Genomic DNA, 18,131 nt, shown 5'->3' with positions numbered 1-18,131 from the left:
ATATAACCAATAAAACTCACTGATTAATCAAGTTGCATTTATTTGTATTTCAGTTTATCATGAGTTTCCTCTGTGGAATGAGTAGTTCTGCATGTAGCATCTCCCCAGGAAAGGTTTTGTCATATAACATGTGTGTCATATAACATGTGTGTCCCTGGTTGTCCTGGAGCTTGCTCTGTAGACCAGGCTGGCCACAAACCTGTAGAGATCCACCTGCTTCTGCTTCCTTGTGTTGGGATCAAATGTGTCACAACGCTAACTAGCTTCCATCTACTGCATTCAATTCAGTAAAATATAGTTAAAAAAAATCTATTAAGGAATTTAATTACCTGTGTTTATAATTGGCATCCATTTTAAAAAAGAAGCCAATCTGCAGAATTTGAGTTAATTAAATATTAATCAAAAAATAGTGAAGCAATTGTTCTTATTTTTATAAATATTGGTGGAAAACTAGCTTTGCAAGATGCACTTGGTTGTTTAAGGAAACCTACTTCCTTTTAGGTGTCTACATTTTAATGAACAGCATTAATTTAAACACAAGCAGTGGTAGGAAACACTCCAAGCACAAAAGCCTCTTTCCAATATTAAATCCTCAGCCAACCACGCCCCGCACTTCAGCTCAACCAGAGGACCCAGTGTTCCAGACACTTCCATGCCTTTGCTTCTTCTCTAATTCCAGTATCTGGGAGGTGGAGGCAGGAGGGTCAGGGGTTCAAGGTCATCCTTGCTACCTCTACAGAGAGTTCCGGGGTCAGGGATTACAGGTGTAGGTCAGTAGAGTGTTTGCCCACCTGGAAGAAAACCTTGGGCTCCACCCCAAGCACACCGTAAATATGCGGCAGCTCTGGGAGACAGGGAGCTCAGAGTCCAAGGTCGTCCTGTGCTGAACATCCTAGTGGAAGCCACCTGAGCTACCTGACATCCTATCTCATATGACAAAAAATAAACTGTGGGGAGCTTTGAAGGCCAAGCTTCTAGAAACTTGGCAGGAATTTGACATTGGGCTAGGACAGGGAAGTAGGCTCAGATAAGAATATTTACATCATGTGCTGGAGAGATGGCTCAACGGGTAAGAGCACTGACGGTTCTTCTGAAGGTCCTAAATCAAATCCCAGCAACCACACGGTGGCTTACAACCATCTGTAATGGGATATGATGCCCTCTTCTGGTGTGTCTGAAGACAGCTACAGTGTACTCACATACAATGAATAAATCTTAAAAAAAAAATACTATTTATAGATATCTGGGCTAATACAAAGCTCAAGGTAGACTCAGCCCGGGGATGGATGGCATTCCTTTTTTTTTTTTTTTTTTTTTTTGGTTTTTCCGAGACAGGGTTTCTCTGTGTAGCCCTGGCTGTCCTAGAACTCACTTTGTAGACCAGGCTGGCCTCAAACTCAGAAATCTGCCTGCCTCTGCCTCCCAAGTGCTGGGATTCAAGGCGGTGGCATTCCTTTTATCTTGGACATCCTGATAAGCCCCTAAAAGCAGAGATCACAGGACTTTGTTTATTGTCTTGTTTATTGTCTCCCCGCAGACTGGGAAAACCAACCCTGCTTCAGCCTCAGCACTGGCTGGGGTCATGCTATGGTGTTGCCTAATTGTGTTTTTCTTTTCAATCCTCACTCCCTCCCAGGAGAACCCGTTGACTGACTGAGCTGACTTGGTCAATAAACAGCAAAAGGCCCAACTCAAAATTCTGTGAAGGCTTCCTCCCAGCATCAAGGCCCTGCCTCTCGGCCCAGAATCCCCAGAGTCTTTGGCCCAGGAGGCTGTTGGTGGGATGCTGGCGCAGGCCTTCACAAGGCTGCCATGTGGCCACAGGCCTGAGCCCCAGCAGAAAGAATGAGGGCTGTCGCCAGGCAGTGGCCTGTAATCCCAGCACTCTGGGAGGCAGAGGCAGGCAGATTTCTGAATTCAAGGCCAGCCTAGTCTACAGAGTGAGTTCTAGGACAGTCAGGACTATACAGAGGGGGAAAAAAAAAAGAATGAGAGTTGTCAGTTAAAACCTTCTACAACTGTGACCTATTCAAGGTATGCTGGTGCAACTGGCAGAAAGTGTGTGGGAGTAACCTAGGGATATCTGATTGGATTTAAGGCCTCCTCCCTGAGATGAAGCCCATCCCTGACACGGCTCAGGTGACTAAGATCAGGAGACTAGATAGGCAAGGAGCCCAGTGCAAAAGGAAATGCTACTTCATAAGTTATTTCTCTTCTGGTGAAATGCGCCAATTCCAGCCAGATTAGAGCACACATAAAGACAGGTTCACTGTGAAACCCTTCACTGGTCCCAAGGAACAAGGTCAGGGAAGTGGCCATGGGAGGGAGACAGAGGGGAAGGGGAAGAGAAAGCAGAAAAATGTGCACAGAGAGAGAGAGAGAGAGAGAGAGAGAGAGAGAGAGAGAGAGAGAGAGAGAGAAGAGGCAAAAATGTCTGGATTATATAGGAAAAAGCATCCTGGGGAGCTGCAAAGTTCAGGGTAGAAGGGCAGGCGGGGTATGCATGGTAGGGACTGCGGGATGCTGGGAGAACCTGGAGGCCAGATCTACTTTGCTATGTTAAATATGCACCTCAGCTGCTCATCCTGGGTCTTAATCTCAATACTACTGTTTTTCTAAAGGAATTTTGTAGTAACACGACTCCTCGCAACATTCTGCTATCTGGGTATCTGGCTCAGCCATCATCAGAGAAACTTCCTTCGGTAGTAGATGGAATCATAAAAAGAGACCCACAGCTGGACAGTGTGCAGTGAGTAAGAGACCTTGGAACACTCAGTCTTAAATGGGGTGTCTCCATCAAATCCCTCCCTCAGGGCTCAGGGAACCTTGTGAAAGAGGAGGCAGAAAGTGTAGGAACCAGAGTAGAGGAGGGACACCGAAGAAACCTGGCTGACACGCGTGAGCCCAGAGCAGGGAGAGCTTTGGGGGTCGCATCTAGAACCGTGGTGCTGAGGGAAATATTAAAAATTGAACTGGCACAGTCCCACACTTGTGCCGGCCACTCTCTGCCCCAGTGGGCCAGGTCAGCATTGTACTGGTGGGCAATGGCTGACCCATTTTTTTTTTTTTTTATCTTGTGTAGACTCTGACTCAGAGCTCCAAAATCTCTTTTACCCAGCTTGCTAAGTTCCCACTGGCAGGCTGCTACCATGCCAGCTCCATGCTTCAAATACCCCACGACCTCTGTGGTGCACATCTGGCAAACCCATGCTTTGCTGCCTCCGTACCTTTCTCTCTTGAACCCAGACAAGCCACTGCATGAAGGAAAATGCAACACAAACTTAGTTCAGAGACAATGGTAACTCAATGACTGGGTGCAACAACTAAAATCCTAATCTGTAAACCTTATTAAATCTAAATCCTCTGGTGGCAAATCCTGATGGATCCGCCATTGAAACCAAGAGACACAAGTAAATTACATCTTGTCCTCAGGCTGTCCCTGTCCTAAAAGACCTAGCTCTCTCCTGCTTCCTCTCTTCCTCTGTCCAACCTGAAAGTCCGTCCTACTTGCCCAGTGATTGGCTCCTTTATTCATTAGGCGATTAGTTTACAATAACAATACCAGGCCCATCCACAACAACTTGGCATGAATTTGACTTTGGGCTAGAACAAAGAAGTAGACTTCCAGCAGAAATTTGACTGTGGGCTAGGACAGGGACAGCCTGGTCTACAGAGTGAGTTCCAGACAGCCAGGGCTACACAGAGAAACCCTGTCTCGGGAAGGGGGGGGGGGGAGGAGACTTTGTTTATTGCAGGGCAGTGGTGGTGCATGCTTTTAATCCCAGCACTTGGGAGGCAGAGGCAGGCAGATTTCTGAGTTTGAGGCCAGTCTGGTCTACTGACTGAATTCTACGACAAGGGCTGTACAGAGAAACACTGACTTGAAAAACCAAACCAAACCAAACCAAACCAAAACCAAAAAAAAAAGACTTTGTTTATCTGTTTGTTCCTTGACTTTATTTATTGCCGAGTTCCTTGACCCAGAACTGACCTTATTCTTTGCATGTACCTAGAATGGTATAAAAGCTGGCTGAAGAAAATTAAACCCGCTTCAGCCTCAGCACTGGCAGGAGTCATGTTATAATGTTGTCTAATTGTCTTTTTCTTTTCAGTTCTCTCTCCTGCCCTTGAGACCCAGTTGACTGAGCTGGCTTGGTCAACAGAGGCTATATATGCCCAGAGCCTACATGACTCTGGGCCAGATGGGATGCCAGCACCGAGGGGGACAGAGATGCCAGCCCCAACCCCCAACCCAGATGCTATCTCCAGTATACAACTACTTTTTGTTTTTTGTTTTTGTTTTTTTTTATTTTTATTTTTGTTTTTTTTCGAGACAGGGTTTCTCTATGTAGCCCTGGCTGTCCTGGACCTCACTCTGTAGACCAGGCTGGCCTCAAACTCAGAAATCCACCTGCCTCTGCCTCCTAAGTGCTGGGATTACAGGCGTGCATCACCACTGCCTGGCAGCACACAACTACTTTAAAGGAAAAAATCATTTTCTTCAATGGAGTCTCATTACAAGCCGCTGCTAGGGCTCCACAATAGACTGTCAACACAAAACAAACTAAATGACAGTTTTGGAGGTTCCTTGTCTCATAATGCTTTGTCTCAGCATTAACTTTCTCTTTCTTCCTTACAGAGCCCCTCAGGGATCTCATGGGATCTTTGTGTGTGCAAATGTGTGCATCTCTGCATCTATATGTGCTTCTTGTTTTCTTTGGCTCTTTTTCTCCTGGTCGTTTATTTGCTTGTCTCTATTCTAGTTTGTTTGGTTTTATTTTATTATTTTTTTTAGATGCCTGTTAGTATTTTAATGAGACAGAGAAAGGGTGTGGGTGTGTGGAGTCGACAAGGATCTAGGAGGAGTTGAAGAATGCGAAATGTAATGAGAATATATTGTGTGAGAAATATCTCTTTATGGATTTTTCAGGACAGGGTTATCTGTATAACCCTGGATTTCCTGTTATCTGTATAATCCTGGCTTTCCTGTTATCTGTATAACCCTGGCTTTCCTGTTATCTGTATAATCCTGGCAGTTCTGTAGATCAGGCTTGAACTTGTGTCCCTGCCTCTGCCTTCTTAGAGCTGAACTAAAAGATGTGCCACCACACCCAACTGAAAAACAAAATCTATTTTCAATTAAGGAAAACAAAAGTGAGGGTTGTGTCTAGTGCGCTAGGTGTCCAGGGTTCTAGTTTATCCAGATTTCCAGGGGCTAAGCCCCGAGGGCATGGATGTCAGGCCCTAAGTGGGAGGCAGCCTTCTCCTATTGAGCCAAAATGCCTCTTAGGTGGGACCTTGTCCTTTCCCAGCGTCCCGACCAGGTCCTTGACTGGAAGGATGGAGGACAAAGTGAAGGCCCTTCAAGCTAAACCCTGGAATCTGTGAAGATGAGGGTACGAACCAGCTGACTGTGGGCAGGTACTGACTTTTCTCAGTGTAACCACAGCTGGAGCGTGGAGGATGGAGAACTAGAGAGCAAGGTCCACGCCACGTGAGAGACATGAGAAACCTGGGCTCGTTGCCAGGCTGCAGGAATGAACTACAGGAAGGGCTCGGTGACCTCTGGCCTCGGGAAAACCCTGGGACAAGCTCCCTTAGAGCTTCCAGGAAGGAGGAATGAAGCCAGAGGCACACAATTCTGGTGGCTCGAGCCAGATTCTTGTCTCACAGAACTTAAACTGAGAAACCTGCATTGTGTGGTGAGCTTTCTTTCTTTCTTTCTTTCTTTCTTTTTTCTTTCTTTCTTTCTTTCTTTCTTTCTTTCTTTTTTTTTTTTTTGGAATTTTGGCTTTTTCGAGACAGGGTTTCTCTGTATAGCACTGGCTGTCCTGGAACTCACTCTGTAGACCAGGCTGGCCTCGAACTCAGAAATCCGCCTGCCTCTGCCTCCCAGAGTGCTGGGATTACAGGCTTGTGCCACCACCACTTGGCTTGTGGTGAGGTTTCAATAGGAGGGTCATTCACTTCGCTCTCTCCTTCTCGTTTAGTTTTCTGGGAACTAAATCTTTATTTGTAAAGTTTTGGGAGCAAGGCCTGGAGAGATGGCTCAGCTAGTAAAGCTCTCAATAACAATCTGTAAAAAAAAATTGAACTTGTTTGGGTGTTGTTTTCCTGCCTGTGTGTCTGAGCACCACTTCCAAGCAAGGCCTGAAGAGGGCGTGGCATCCCTTCGACCTGGCTTTACAGATGTTTTGGGGCCACCACGTGAGCACTGGAAATAGAACGCTGGTCCTCTGGATCTTAATTGCTGAGTCACCTCTCCACCCCAGGATTTAAATCCTGACCCCCCTTCCCCTCTTTCTTTTTAAATAAAAAGTAGGGTCTCACTGGGTAGCTCTGGCAATCAGCTTTCAAGTAAGCCGGGCTGGTGTGGAACTGAGTATGACACCATGGCTAACCTGGAACTCCTGATTATCCTGACTCCCCTCTGCCCCTGGAATGTTAGGGTTACAGGGATATGTCATTAAGGAATACAAGAAAAAAAATATCCTTAGTTCACCAGAGTGTTCCTATACACCCAGATTCATATTCTCCCTCTCTTTCTCTCTCCCTCTCTCTCTCCTGCTCCTTCCCTTTTTAAAAAAAAAAGATTTATTTTTTGTTATTTTTAAGTACACTGTTGTTGTCTTCAGACACACCAGAAGAGGGCATCAGAGCTCAATACAGATGGTTGTGAGCCACCATGTGGTTGCTGGGAATTGAATTCAGGACCTCTGGAAGAGCAGTCAGTGCCCTTAACCGCTGAGCCTTCTCTCCAGCCCTCCTTTCTTTTTTATATTGTTAGATTGACCTACTGACAGGGTCATGCTATATGAGTGCCCTGTAAATCGGGCTGACCCTAAACGTTACTAAGATCCTCCGCCCTCACCCTTCAGATCGCTGGGATCCTAAGTATGCCCTACCACGGCGGTTTGGTACCTAGGTTTCTCCCTTTCAAATCTCACTAATGTCTTGCCGGCTACTGTGAAATTCAGTAGGCACCGCTTGGCCTTTGAGCTTAAAGGGAGGTCGAACTCTTCCGTGCAGCTCGGTTCCGGAGAAGTCGTCCCACCTTGACACATAAGTCTGCCGCACCTATCACCTCCCCTTGGCAGGCTGGAACCTGCAGTTGCTGTAAACCAGACGCAGAGCTGGGTGATGTGTAAGGTGCCAACACAAGTCCAGGAATCTCTTTGCCTGCAAAACACGCGATAGGGACGGAGTTGACTTTTGAGCCGCGGCAACTAGGTGGAAAGACCCAGGCGCCGACTAGGCGGAAAAACCCAGGCACGGAGTGCCTTGCCGAATCACTGAGCTTCCGCCACACTCGGGAGGACACAGACAGGCTGGGTCTGCACGTGTGTGTACGAGCGCGTGAGCGCAGTGGGCCCGGTCGGAACTACAAGTTCCAGGGTGCCCAGCGGCGCGCCGCCCGCGGTCTCTAAGCAGGTCGCCACGGGCTGGCACGCGCCACTCTCGTCCCAGAGTAAATAAGAGACCGAGCACGGCACGACTCTTCCGAGCACCGTAAATAGAGTCCGAGTGGGCGGGGAGCCGCCCGGCACCGCCTGTTCATGTCGCTGCAGAGCCAAGTGTCCGGCCGCCTGGCACAGCTGCGCGCGGCGGGGCAGCTGCTGGTCTCCCCGCGCCCCTGGCCCGGCCGCTCGGCCGGTGGCCCGTGGCCCCGTGGCAGTGCGTGCAGTCCCCCGGTAGCGCTGGGCGAGCACGGCTACTGCGCGTGGCTCTCAGCGGGAGTTGGGGCGTGGGGGGCGGCGGGGCGTGGAGCCTGGGTGCGCACCTGGGCCCCCCTGGCCATGGCCGCGAAGGTGGACCTGAGCACCTCCACCGACTGGAAGGAGGCCAAATGTAAGTGTGAGCACAGGGCGTGGGTCTCCCCGGCCGAACGGCACTCCACGAGCACCTGAGATACTTGGGAACCCCCTCAGCCCACGTCCATGCCCAGCTCCTATACCAGGTTACCCCTTGACTAAACGAGTCGGGAAGGCGGCCTTACCTCAGCAATGGTCCCCAGGCAGCCCACCTCCCGAGATTCTCTGGGACCTGCCATCTTCCTCCATGCATGCACAGGAGGGAAACTGAGGCCCAAGGCCAGAGTCCACTTCTCCAAGGTCAGGCTGAGAGTGTGCAAAGGCAATGTGTGGAAACTTGGCCTATCAGGTAGGGTCAGATAGCCCCAAGAGTGGCAGCTCGCGTGTCGCCTCTCTGGCAGTATGGTAGGTGCCCGTTTTGCCCTCCTGCTGGCTTCTGGCCCCTTGCCAGCACTCTGCCCCTTCTTGAGGGACTGGGCTCATAGAACTTGGAGAGCAGGCTGACATCGGTCATGGGCTGGTGAGAATCACTGACTCCCCCAAGATTGAAAGTACTTCTCCTCCTGGACGGGCATGCCAGCAAGGGGCCACGGGTCTTGGACGACCTAGTCGCTAGCTGGAATGCAAAGTGCAGAGCCCCAAATAGCCCTGAGTGGCAGTCCAGCTGCCCCTGCCTTTCAGCGCCAATCCTTCCCTTATTACTTTGGGCTGATCCTCCTCCCAATGAGCGACTAAGGCCATTGGCTGGGCTGCTGGTGGGCGTGACAGTGGGGGCTGGGCCACCTGGGTCAAACAGGGTTGAAGGTAACCTCAGAATGGTTCCTTGTTAGAAAAGAGAACTCTTGTTGCTTGTCTGCCCAGGATCCTAAAGCACTTGACAGTCCTCTTTGGGAGTAATCAGAACTTGCCACTCCCTCCACCTTGGCCGGGAGTTGCGGGGCTAGCCCAGAATTCCAGCAGAGGGCGTTAGTGTTCCTCCTTAGAGTCCTGTTTACCCATGGAGGGCAGCAACCCAGGGAGAGGCAGAGAGTTGGGGCAGTACCATGCCTAGTGCACATCAGCCTCTATTTCTAGGTTCCAGACCTTCTCCGCTTAGCTTCTCTTTCCTTGGTGACCCTGAAAACCAGCCTAACCTGGGAAAGCTGATGGGACCTGAGGTTCCTCCACTGCTGGACTGAAGCTGTTTTCTCCCTTCTGTGGCAAGCGGGGTCTGTGTAAGTCAGGCGAGCTGCTCCCCGGGCACTGGAGAGGCTGATCTCTGCCTGCCATTCCAGTGGGCTGGCTTGGATTAGAGATGTCAGTGCTCCTCTGACTGGCTCTTAGGCTTGTGCCTGGGTTCTGGGGATCAAATTCCTGTTCAGGCTTACACAGCAGGTGTGTTTAGCCATCTATCTCCTTGGCCCTCACTTAATAAACTTTTACCTCATGCCCTATTGGAGCCAGCGCTGTAGGATTCAGCAGTGAGTGGCCAGGCAACAGTCTGTCTAGTGGAGAAACACTGTGGTGACATAGTCCTCTGTGCGCTATGAAGAAATTGTAGTGGCTGGGGCCACCTGAGCTGGGAAGAGCAGCTCAGGGACCTGAGGTAAAGCAACCAGCTGGGGAAGGGCATTCCAGGTTCAGGAGATAGGGCTAAACTTGGAGGAGGAGGTCCCATTGTGACCAAATGCAGTCCTGTGGCAGTAGTGACAGGAACTGAGTGGTGAGACAAGGCCTCTCGAGTTTCAGTTACCTAGGATGTGGAAGCGGATACTCCAAACCTCCATGACCTGGGACAGCAGGCTCTGGGATGGAAATGTGGGATAGCCTGGTCTTCCTTTTATTTGTTTGTTTGTTTGTTTGTTTTGAGAGAGTCTCTATATTGTCCTGAATGTCCTGGACCTTGTTATGTAGACCATGCTGGCCTCAAACTCAGGGATCTACCTTCTTCTAAGACTTTGTGTTTTTGGAAAGAAAAGAAAAGAAAATCCAGGTGGTGGTGGCGCAGGCCTTTAATCCCAGCACTTGGGAGGCAGAGACAGGCGGATTTCTGAGTTCGAGGCCCGCCTGGTCTACAGAGTGAGTTCCAGGACAGCCAGGGCTACACAGAGAAACCCTGTCTTGAAACCCCGCCCCCCAAAAAAAAGAAAAGAAAAGAAAATGAAAAGAAAAAAGACTGGGGTTGGTGTCATACACCTGTAATTCTGGCACCTGCTTGGCAGAGGCAGGTAAATTCCAGGTTGTTCTGGTCTACAAAGTGAGTTCTAGGCCAGCCAGGGCTATACAGTGAGACCGTGTGTCTGAAAACAAAACAATAATCAAAGTTGTCCTCTCTAGCCCAGGCTGGCCTGGCTCTCACTCTGTGGTCCACATGGACACATTATGACAGTCTGTGCTTCCTTACCTCTGTCATATTCCATCTTCATGCACCACATTTGGATATCCGTTTTCCTGCAGATGGGCATTTGGGCTTTTTGTGCATTAAGCTACTCAGACCATTGTGACACATGTCTCTAATGGATGTGTGTGTTCAGGCATATATCTAGATGAGGACTAGATATCTAGATGCTTGCTTTCCGGGGGATTTTCTGTCAAAGACTGGCACACAGGCTCACACGAGACTGATGTGTAGGTAGTTTAGAGTGAAAAAAATATAATAGCAGGGGGTGTGGAAACTCCTGGGCTCTTAGGCCAGGCCTCCTCACCCTACGGGGAAGTCAAGGCGCAGTCTTGGGGTTGCTCAGCGGCACACACTCTCATCCAGAGCCGCGACGTGTTAGTATTTGCTCGTCAGTGGCCACACTAAGCCCATGTAAGGGAAGAAAGAAGAAGGAAGATTTATTTTGACTCGTGGTTGCAGAAGATCCCCGTGCACAGGCATGGTGATTGATATAGCTCAGGTCATGGCGGTGCACATCTGTGCTCCTTGCACTCTGAAGTCGAGGCAGGAGGATTGCTGTGAGATGGAGACTGGTGTAGGCTATACAGCAAGGATGTGCTACCTGGCAAGACTCCATCTCAGAAGGAAAGTAGGACTGTGGTAGCTGGAGGGAGACAGATGAGAGGCCTGGCGCGAGGCAAGGCTGAAGCCCAAGGCCTGGCCCGCACTGACCAGCCCCTGCCAGCCAGCTCCCACCACTGTCTGGACCAAGTCTTCAAACCATGATCTGAGCCTGTGGGGGTATTCAGATTCAAAGCTTAATCTCAGGCAGCCTGAGGCAGGCCGACAGCAGGAGGGTAGGGGAGAGGCAGGAGGGCAAGCATCCGTGCTTCAGAAGGGCTCAGCGCCACCACCACCCCCAGCAGACTCTCCTTGTGGGGTGTTGTTCTACGTTTGATGTGTGCCAGGTCCACTGCCTGCTGCGGTCCAGCTGGAGAGGCCTGGCCTAAGGCTCAGCTCCTTCTTTACCTCCGTGTTGACTGCCTGCTTCTCTGGATTCCTTAATCTTCCACATCAGGACGGGCTGGGTCCCCTCATCCAGGACATGCAGGCCTTTTGTTGTTTTGTTTTTGAGACAGTGTCTCCTGTAGCCTAAGCTGACCTCTAACTCCTATATAATGGGGGATGGTTTGGAACCTCTGACGCTCCTGCCTATACATTATTCCAAATGCTGAGATCCCAGGCGTGTACCAACCACCAAGCCTGGTTTGTACGATCCTGGGGCTCAGACCAGGTGTGGAGCCAGGAAGCTTTGCTGGGGCAGATTTCTGCCAGATCTGTGGGTTTTACTGCCTCTAATCCCCTTGGCTCTTGGGTGCCAGGGTGCCTTCCCTTCAGCTGGGACCTGTTTAGAAGGCTGGAGAGATGGCTCTGTGGTTTAGAGCCCTGACTGCTCTTTTTTTTTTTTTTAAGATGTATTTATTTTATGCATGAGTACACCACCATTGCTCTCCTCAGACTCACCAGGAGAGGGCACCAGACCCCATTACAGAAGGTTGTGAGCCACCACTTGGTTGCTGGGAATTGAACTCAGGACCTCTGCAAGAGCAGTCAGTGCTCTTAACCATGGAGCCATCTCTCCAGCCCCTGACCGATCTTTTAAAAGATCTGGGTTCAATTTTTTAGCACCATAGAGCCTCACAATCATCCCTAATTCTCCAGTTCCATGGGATTAATGCTCTTTTTTTGGCCTCTGAAGGCATTAGGCATGCTGGTGGTACATACACATACATGCAGGCCAAACATTCATACAATACAATAAAATAAATAAATCTAAAAAAAAATTACCTAAAAGGAAGCCTGGCTGCTGGGCAGTAGCACACACTTTAATCCCAGTACTCCAGAGGCAGAGACAGGCAGATCTCTGTGAGTTTGAGGATAGCCTGGTCTACAGAACGAGTTCCAGGACAGCCAGTGCTCAAAATCCAGTCTCAAATAAAATAAATAAATAAAAATCCCGGGACTATTCACAACAAAAGGCATTTGGCTTGAGGGGATGTAGCCTGGGCTATCAGGGACATCCAGTGCCTCTGTTCTAGCCTTGACTTCTTGTCTCAGGCTGAGCCAGGACTGTGTACTGAAAAGAGAAGGAATGTCGGTATATCAGGATCCAGCAAGCCCTGGGTCACTGTGGCATGCTCCCTGAGTCTCTATTTCCTTATATATGACATGGACCAGTAGCTCCGCTGCTGTGCTGGGCTCACATTATAGTGCCAGCCTACAGATTGCCCCCTTGCTCATCTCTTCCCAGGCTCTTCCTCTCTGTGCTGGGCTCTGACAGACCTGCATTCTCACTGGTAGCGTACGGTGTGATCCCAATGCTTCAGCTGCAAATCCTGCTATAGGGGCCAGAACTCACCGAGGCCCCGGGGAACCTCATCCCAGCGTCTCTGATGGAGCTGCTGAGCCAGCAGACTGCCCAGGCACACCCGAGAATCAGGGGTGAGGGCATCTCGTCCAGTTTGCGATGCAGCCTTGGCACCCCAGTGTGTGTGGAGGCAGGTCCAGAGCTGCAGGGGGCTCCATACTCCGTTCCCCACTGCTTGTGCCACAGGCTTGGCTGAGTCACTGCTCATAGGTGATGAATGCCACAGAAGCTACACAACTGTGTTCAGGTGCGCAACCTTATCAGCCGTGCCCACCTGGTGTTCTGCAGACTCAGCGCCCCCCGCCCCCCTGCTGGCCGGCCTGTCTCATCTCTCTGAACGACGTCTTGCAAAGTGCCATAAAGATACTTCTTAAAACACATCATTGAATTCCCGTTCGCCTGGCACGCTTTATGGCTCTGGCAGAGTTTGCTTCCTCCTGCCCAGCTTTCATGCCCACGAGCCTCTGGAAGCTTTAGTCTGGGGTCAGGCTTTCCCATCAAAATTTACTGCGAACATCTTTTTACAACACCTGTCTCAGTGAGCCGTGAAATACTCTTCGCCTCTTCAAAAATGAAAGAAAATGAAAATGCATGTTTTACATCTTTTATAAAAAAATAAAATCCACTTATGCTTCAAGTTTGCATCTGACTTGATGGGAGGAGGCGGGCAGTGACTCCTGTGTATGGCAGAGCCTCCTGGGAGGTGGCCCTGAATGGCGGGGCTTTGCTGAGGAACAACTGCCTGGGCCTTGGGGCAGAGAAGCATCTCAGGCAGCTGTGTGGCATCAACACCTCAGGAACCTGCCGAGGCCAGTACCGTGTTTGGAAACAGGGACACAGTACTGGTGTGCTGGCCTTTTATTGTGTCTAATGTAGCCCAGGCTGGCCTGGGATTCCTGGTCCTTCTGCCCCTACCTGACAAATGCTGGGATAACAGTTATGTGCCACCACACCTGGCTCATGTTGGCTTTTGAAGCTGTGTGTTTAGGGCTGGGCGCTGGCAGGGCTAGTCGGACAGATGTCTCTGAGATTGGTCTAGTGGTTGGTGTCAGAGACAGAGTGCAGTTCCTGGGAGCAGTGCTCTGTTTGGACTCTGTTGGCGCAAGTGGGCCTTGTGAACGGTGGTCATTCAAACCAGGCCACCCCATGTCCATGTCCATGGAGGACAGGTCCACCCCAGGTTTCTTTCACCTGGGTGTGATGAGGGCTGGATCATTCTGCCTCTCTTCTAAGGGGATGGCATCTGTCAGACGTGGCTGCTAGGGGCCTAGGTGTCCTTGGGCAGTGGACTCGTGTGGTGCCAGGGTTGGTTCCAGCCTGACTACTTCAGCGGCGCCTGCAGCTGGTCTGGAGTGGCTGGCAAGCAGTTGGTCAGCATCGCCATAGCTTCCTGGTGCCAGCTCCAGGTCAGGCCAGCTGGACACACACACACTTGACTGTGCCAAGGTTCAGGGTGTCTTTGGTCATGATAGCACATGATAACTCGTCTGTGGAGCTAAAAAATGGCTGAAGCTCCACCTGCCCTGCTCTCCTCCCGAGTCTCGTGCTGTCGCCACCCTTCCCCAGGAGGAGCCTGTGACACTACAAGGGGGGGTCACACTTCAATCCTGCTTTCTTTTTCTAAAGCTGTACCCGGTGATTGAACCTAGGACTCATGCTTGCTAGCTAGGCACATTACCCTTGCACTAGTGTTCTCAGCCCACACAGGGTTTTGGTCATGAACCTTCAGCATCTTGGTAGGCTGTGTCTCTGACCTAGAGAAGGAAACTGAGGCTCACTCAGACTTGTCCTTGAGTATGGTGGGAGCCCAGGGAAATGAAAGCACCTTGTAACTTTTCCCTGCCCCTCTGTGTCCCACCTTCCTTCTCTGCCCAGGCTGCCCCAGCCTCCCTCCACATCACCCCCAGATGCTGCCTCTTACCTCAGTGCTTCTGTACAGGTAGGTCCTCTGCCTGGATGGCCAACCGCCCAGCCTTCAGGTCTCAGCTCTTCAGAGTCCCCCCTGGACCTGTGTGTGCACTGTTCCGGGGGTGAACGGGGAGCTCCTCACAAGAATCTTACTAGCCAAGGCCCAGGGAGGAATGTCTGTAAGCTAAGGCAGACTCTCAAGACTCAGGGTGGGGAGCAGAAACGGAAATGGAGAGGGAAATGAGAAGGGGACTTGAAAGATAGCTGTCAATCCAGGTAGAGCAGATGAGGGGCCCCAGGCAGGGGGTCAGCAGGGTGCTCGAGGAACAGGTTGGTAAATTGCCAGGTCAATGGCACGGGTGTAGTTAGGAGGTTAGGTTTGGAAATGGGGTGGGTGTATTACACGAGTCAGCTTGGGTCCGGTCATGCTCTTAGGTTTGAGCTGAGTCTCACAGGAGGGTTGGGACCTAGGACTCTGGGTAAGCATTCAACCAGCTGGTCTACAGTCTCAGACTCAACTCCTACCTGTGTTCTGATGCCATTTGGGTTCATTCATGTGACGTTTGCTGCGTGTTGTCCTCTCTCTGGTGGTGGTGAGGGCCATCCGCTCCATTCAGTGGGTCAGTGTTTGAGGGACCCTGATTGGGCAGAGTCTACGTGTATAGATGCCTCATGCCAGCAGGGGGAGCCTGTGAGCCACGAGGCTGGACTAAGCTGTGGCCGAGATGCCCTATCCTGGGGGCAAGGGAAGGTCTGACAGGGCAGAGGGACCAACTTGGAACACTGAGAGTCTGTGAACATGTGGGAGCCTGGGTCCTTTCTCACATCTGAGTGACCTCAGGCTGCCTCCCAAGACCCTACTGCCTCATCTATGAAAATGGGAACTCCAGGCTGCGTAGAAACCCTAGCCAGAGCTGGGAGAATGCTGACACTAAGTCTGTCTTTGAGGACCCTTGTCTTACAGCCAGTGATACTGTGGCTGACAAGAGACAGAGCACCGACCCACCCGGCTTAGTGTGCTCAAGTTGGCACTTGTTCTCCGAGGGCATCTTATCCCCCTACAAATAAATGAGGGATCTGGAGAGGTGTTTAGGTACCAGGAAGTGCCAGGTTGAACTCTAAACTGGGTTCTTAATGGCTGAGTGAGTCAGTCCCTCAGTCTCCCTGGGCCTCAGTTTCCCTTCTTGAACAGAGACAGCAGGTCAAAATGTTGTGGAGTCTGCAGTGGTTCTGTCCCTGCCGCCCGACCCCCACCCCCACCTCCACAGGAAGCATCACTGGTAGGATCAGGCTATACCCTTGGACACAGCAGGAGTCCTCAGGAGGAAGAGGCCTAGTCTGACCACTCTTGCCTGTCCTGCCCCTGCAGCCTTTCTGAAGGGCCTGAGTGACAAGCAGAGGGAGGAACATTACTTCTGCAAGGATTTCATTAAGCTGAAGAAGATCCCCACGTGGAAGGAGACAGCGAAAGGTACCCCCGTTCCCCGTCACACCCGTTCCCTGGGCACACCCGTTCCCCGGGCACACCCGTTCCCTGGGCATGAAGTTGTGGCCCCGCCCCCTCCCCGCACAGTGACCTGGGAGGATCTTCCAGAAGCATCAGGAGTACCAACTGAGTGCTCCCTGCATCCAGGCTCTCTGCACGTGTCACCTCATTTAATTACTAACACTGCCTGAGGCCAGATTGGTTTGCCTTCCGTGACTGCATTAGGAAGCCAGCTCCAGGCCACATCAGCCATCCACCTCGGGTAACTCAGTTACTGTGAGCCGAGATGTGACGCTGTGACACACTTGCTTGCTGGGGAACTTCTGAGCCCTGAAAGTGCAGGTCTGATAACCCATGACCCCAGTCAGGTCGCTTGTCCCACCGCAGGCTCGTGTGATACCTGTAAAATGGAGCTTGTGAAGCCAGGCCTGGTGGGCATTGGGGTAATCCCAGCACTTGGGAGGTAGAGGCAAGCGGAAGAAGAGTTGAAGGTCAGTCTTGGCTGTGTAGTAAGTTCGAGGCCAGCTGCCTCAAAAAAAAAAAAAGAAAGAAAAGGAAAGGAAAGGAAAAGAAAAGGGGGAGGGGTATGTGATATCATTAAAGCCTTCTGGAGCATTGTTGTAATGGCCTTGTGTACACACAGCAGGTGTCATCTGCAGGAGGATGTCATCATTAGCATCCGTGGTCACTAGGGCTCTGGCTCTTCAGTGAAGGCCTTCTGCATGACCCCCTGACCCTACCTGTTCCAGGGCTGTCTGTGAAGGTGGAGGACCCCAAGTATAAGAAGGACAAGCAGCTGAATGAGAAAATCTCCCTGTTCCGTGGGGACATCACCAAGCTGGAGGTGGACGCCATAGTCAACGCTGGTGAGTGACTGGCCTGAGTGGGGGAGGGGTGCAGGGGGGTGGGGAAGCAAGTCGTCCTTGTCATCGCTGTTGTCGTCGTTGTTGTCGGCTTCCTCACCTTAGGCCTGGTTGTGGGCGCCACCTGGCTCCAGAGAGGCTCCAGTCGCTAGTGTGGATGGCCTGTTGGCGCCACCGGAGCCCAGCATGGCTGCCCTGACCTGCCTTCTGGGGCACCTCCCTCTGCCAAGCTGCCTTGCAGCTCTGAGACCCATTAGCAGTGGGGATGGGGAGAGCTGGCTGGACCGAAGCCACACTTCCCTGCCTCTGAGAAGAGGCCAGAGCCAGCTCTCTCCATCCTAGGGCGGGGGTGGGGGCGGGGGTGGGGGTGGGGGCGGGGGTAGGGACGGTGGCTGCTTCCCCACCCCCACCAGTCCTGCCTCCCTCCACACCTGGCCAGGTGAGGGAGCTCACGAGGGAAGGGAGGGCACGGAGGGCACAGAGAGGCCCCTCAGCCCCTGGCAGCTCTCCAGAGCTCTCCTGCGCTCTCTTCTTGCTGGCTTGGCGGTTCATTGTGAGCAGAGTGGAGGCAGCTGCTTCTGTGGGGAAGGGAAGAAGGTGGTGTTTGTCTGGCCGAGGTCAAGAGGCTCTGGGAAGGGCTCTGGAGTCATCAGGAACTGGTTGGTGTCTGGGGTTAGTAAATCTAGTGTGTGTGTTGGAACTTCCTGGAACAAGGTCATCGGGTGGCTTCCCTCCCTCCCTCCCTCTTACAACCTCAGGAACTATAGCAGGCAGTGGAGGTGTCTTTTTCTATGACTTTGTGAATATCAGGGCGGAACACCTAGCACAGAGCAACTCACAGGAAAAAGTCCATCATACCAGCCCTCCCCCGTGCAGCCCAGGGCACCCCAGCCCCACCCTCCACACACCCCTGTGTGGCCCAGGGCACCCCAGGTGCTTCTAGACCTCCTGTCACCTGGCTTGCTCTACCATACCTGAGTCTTGACAGACAAGGGAGTAGGTGCCTCCAGGCCTCTAGACCAGAGCTGCTGATGTTGTTCATCCCTGTTTGGCCTCCTTAAGTAACTAGGAACCCAGCAGAGGTGGCTGCTCCCTGGTCCTTTCTGGTTGTGATCTGGGTGGCATTTCTGGTGGGGTTCTAGGCTGGTGTTTATAGAGGACCAGTACTGTACCCCCGCACCTGCACCCCCCTACTGCCTGTCTCCGGCACACTGGCAGCGACGGCTGACATTCAATGCCAGAGAGAGCTTGGGTTACCTTTCATTTCTGCTGTGTG

At 51.6% G+C, this 18,131-nt stretch overlaps 1 protein-coding gene across 1 annotated transcript in view; it reads left to right on the top strand.

Annotated features, from left to right (window-relative positions):
• The first annotated feature begins 7,385 nt into the window (after window positions 1-7,385).
• Macrod1 (mono-ADP ribosylhydrolase 1) overlaps window positions 7,386-18,131 on the top strand; it is a 141,132-nt gene continuing 130,386 nt past the window's right edge. The window contains exons 1-3 of the mRNA XM_052190931.1: window positions 7,386-7,848; window positions 15,876-15,977; window positions 16,742-16,858. Coding sequence (XP_052046891.1) covers window positions 7,557-7,848; window positions 15,876-15,977; window positions 16,742-16,858 — 511 coding nt within the window. The 5' untranslated portion in view covers window positions 7,386-7,556. The remainder of the gene's footprint in view (window positions 7,849-15,875; window positions 15,978-16,741; window positions 16,859-18,131) is intronic.

This window comes from Apodemus sylvaticus, chromosome 1 (assembly GCF_947179515.1).
Source record: "Apodemus sylvaticus chromosome 1, mApoSyl1.1, whole genome shotgun sequence".
NCBI classification, from domain to species: Eukaryota; Metazoa; Chordata; class Mammalia; order Rodentia; family Muridae; genus Apodemus; species Apodemus sylvaticus.
This window is presented reverse-complemented; position numbering and strand designations above follow the sequence as displayed.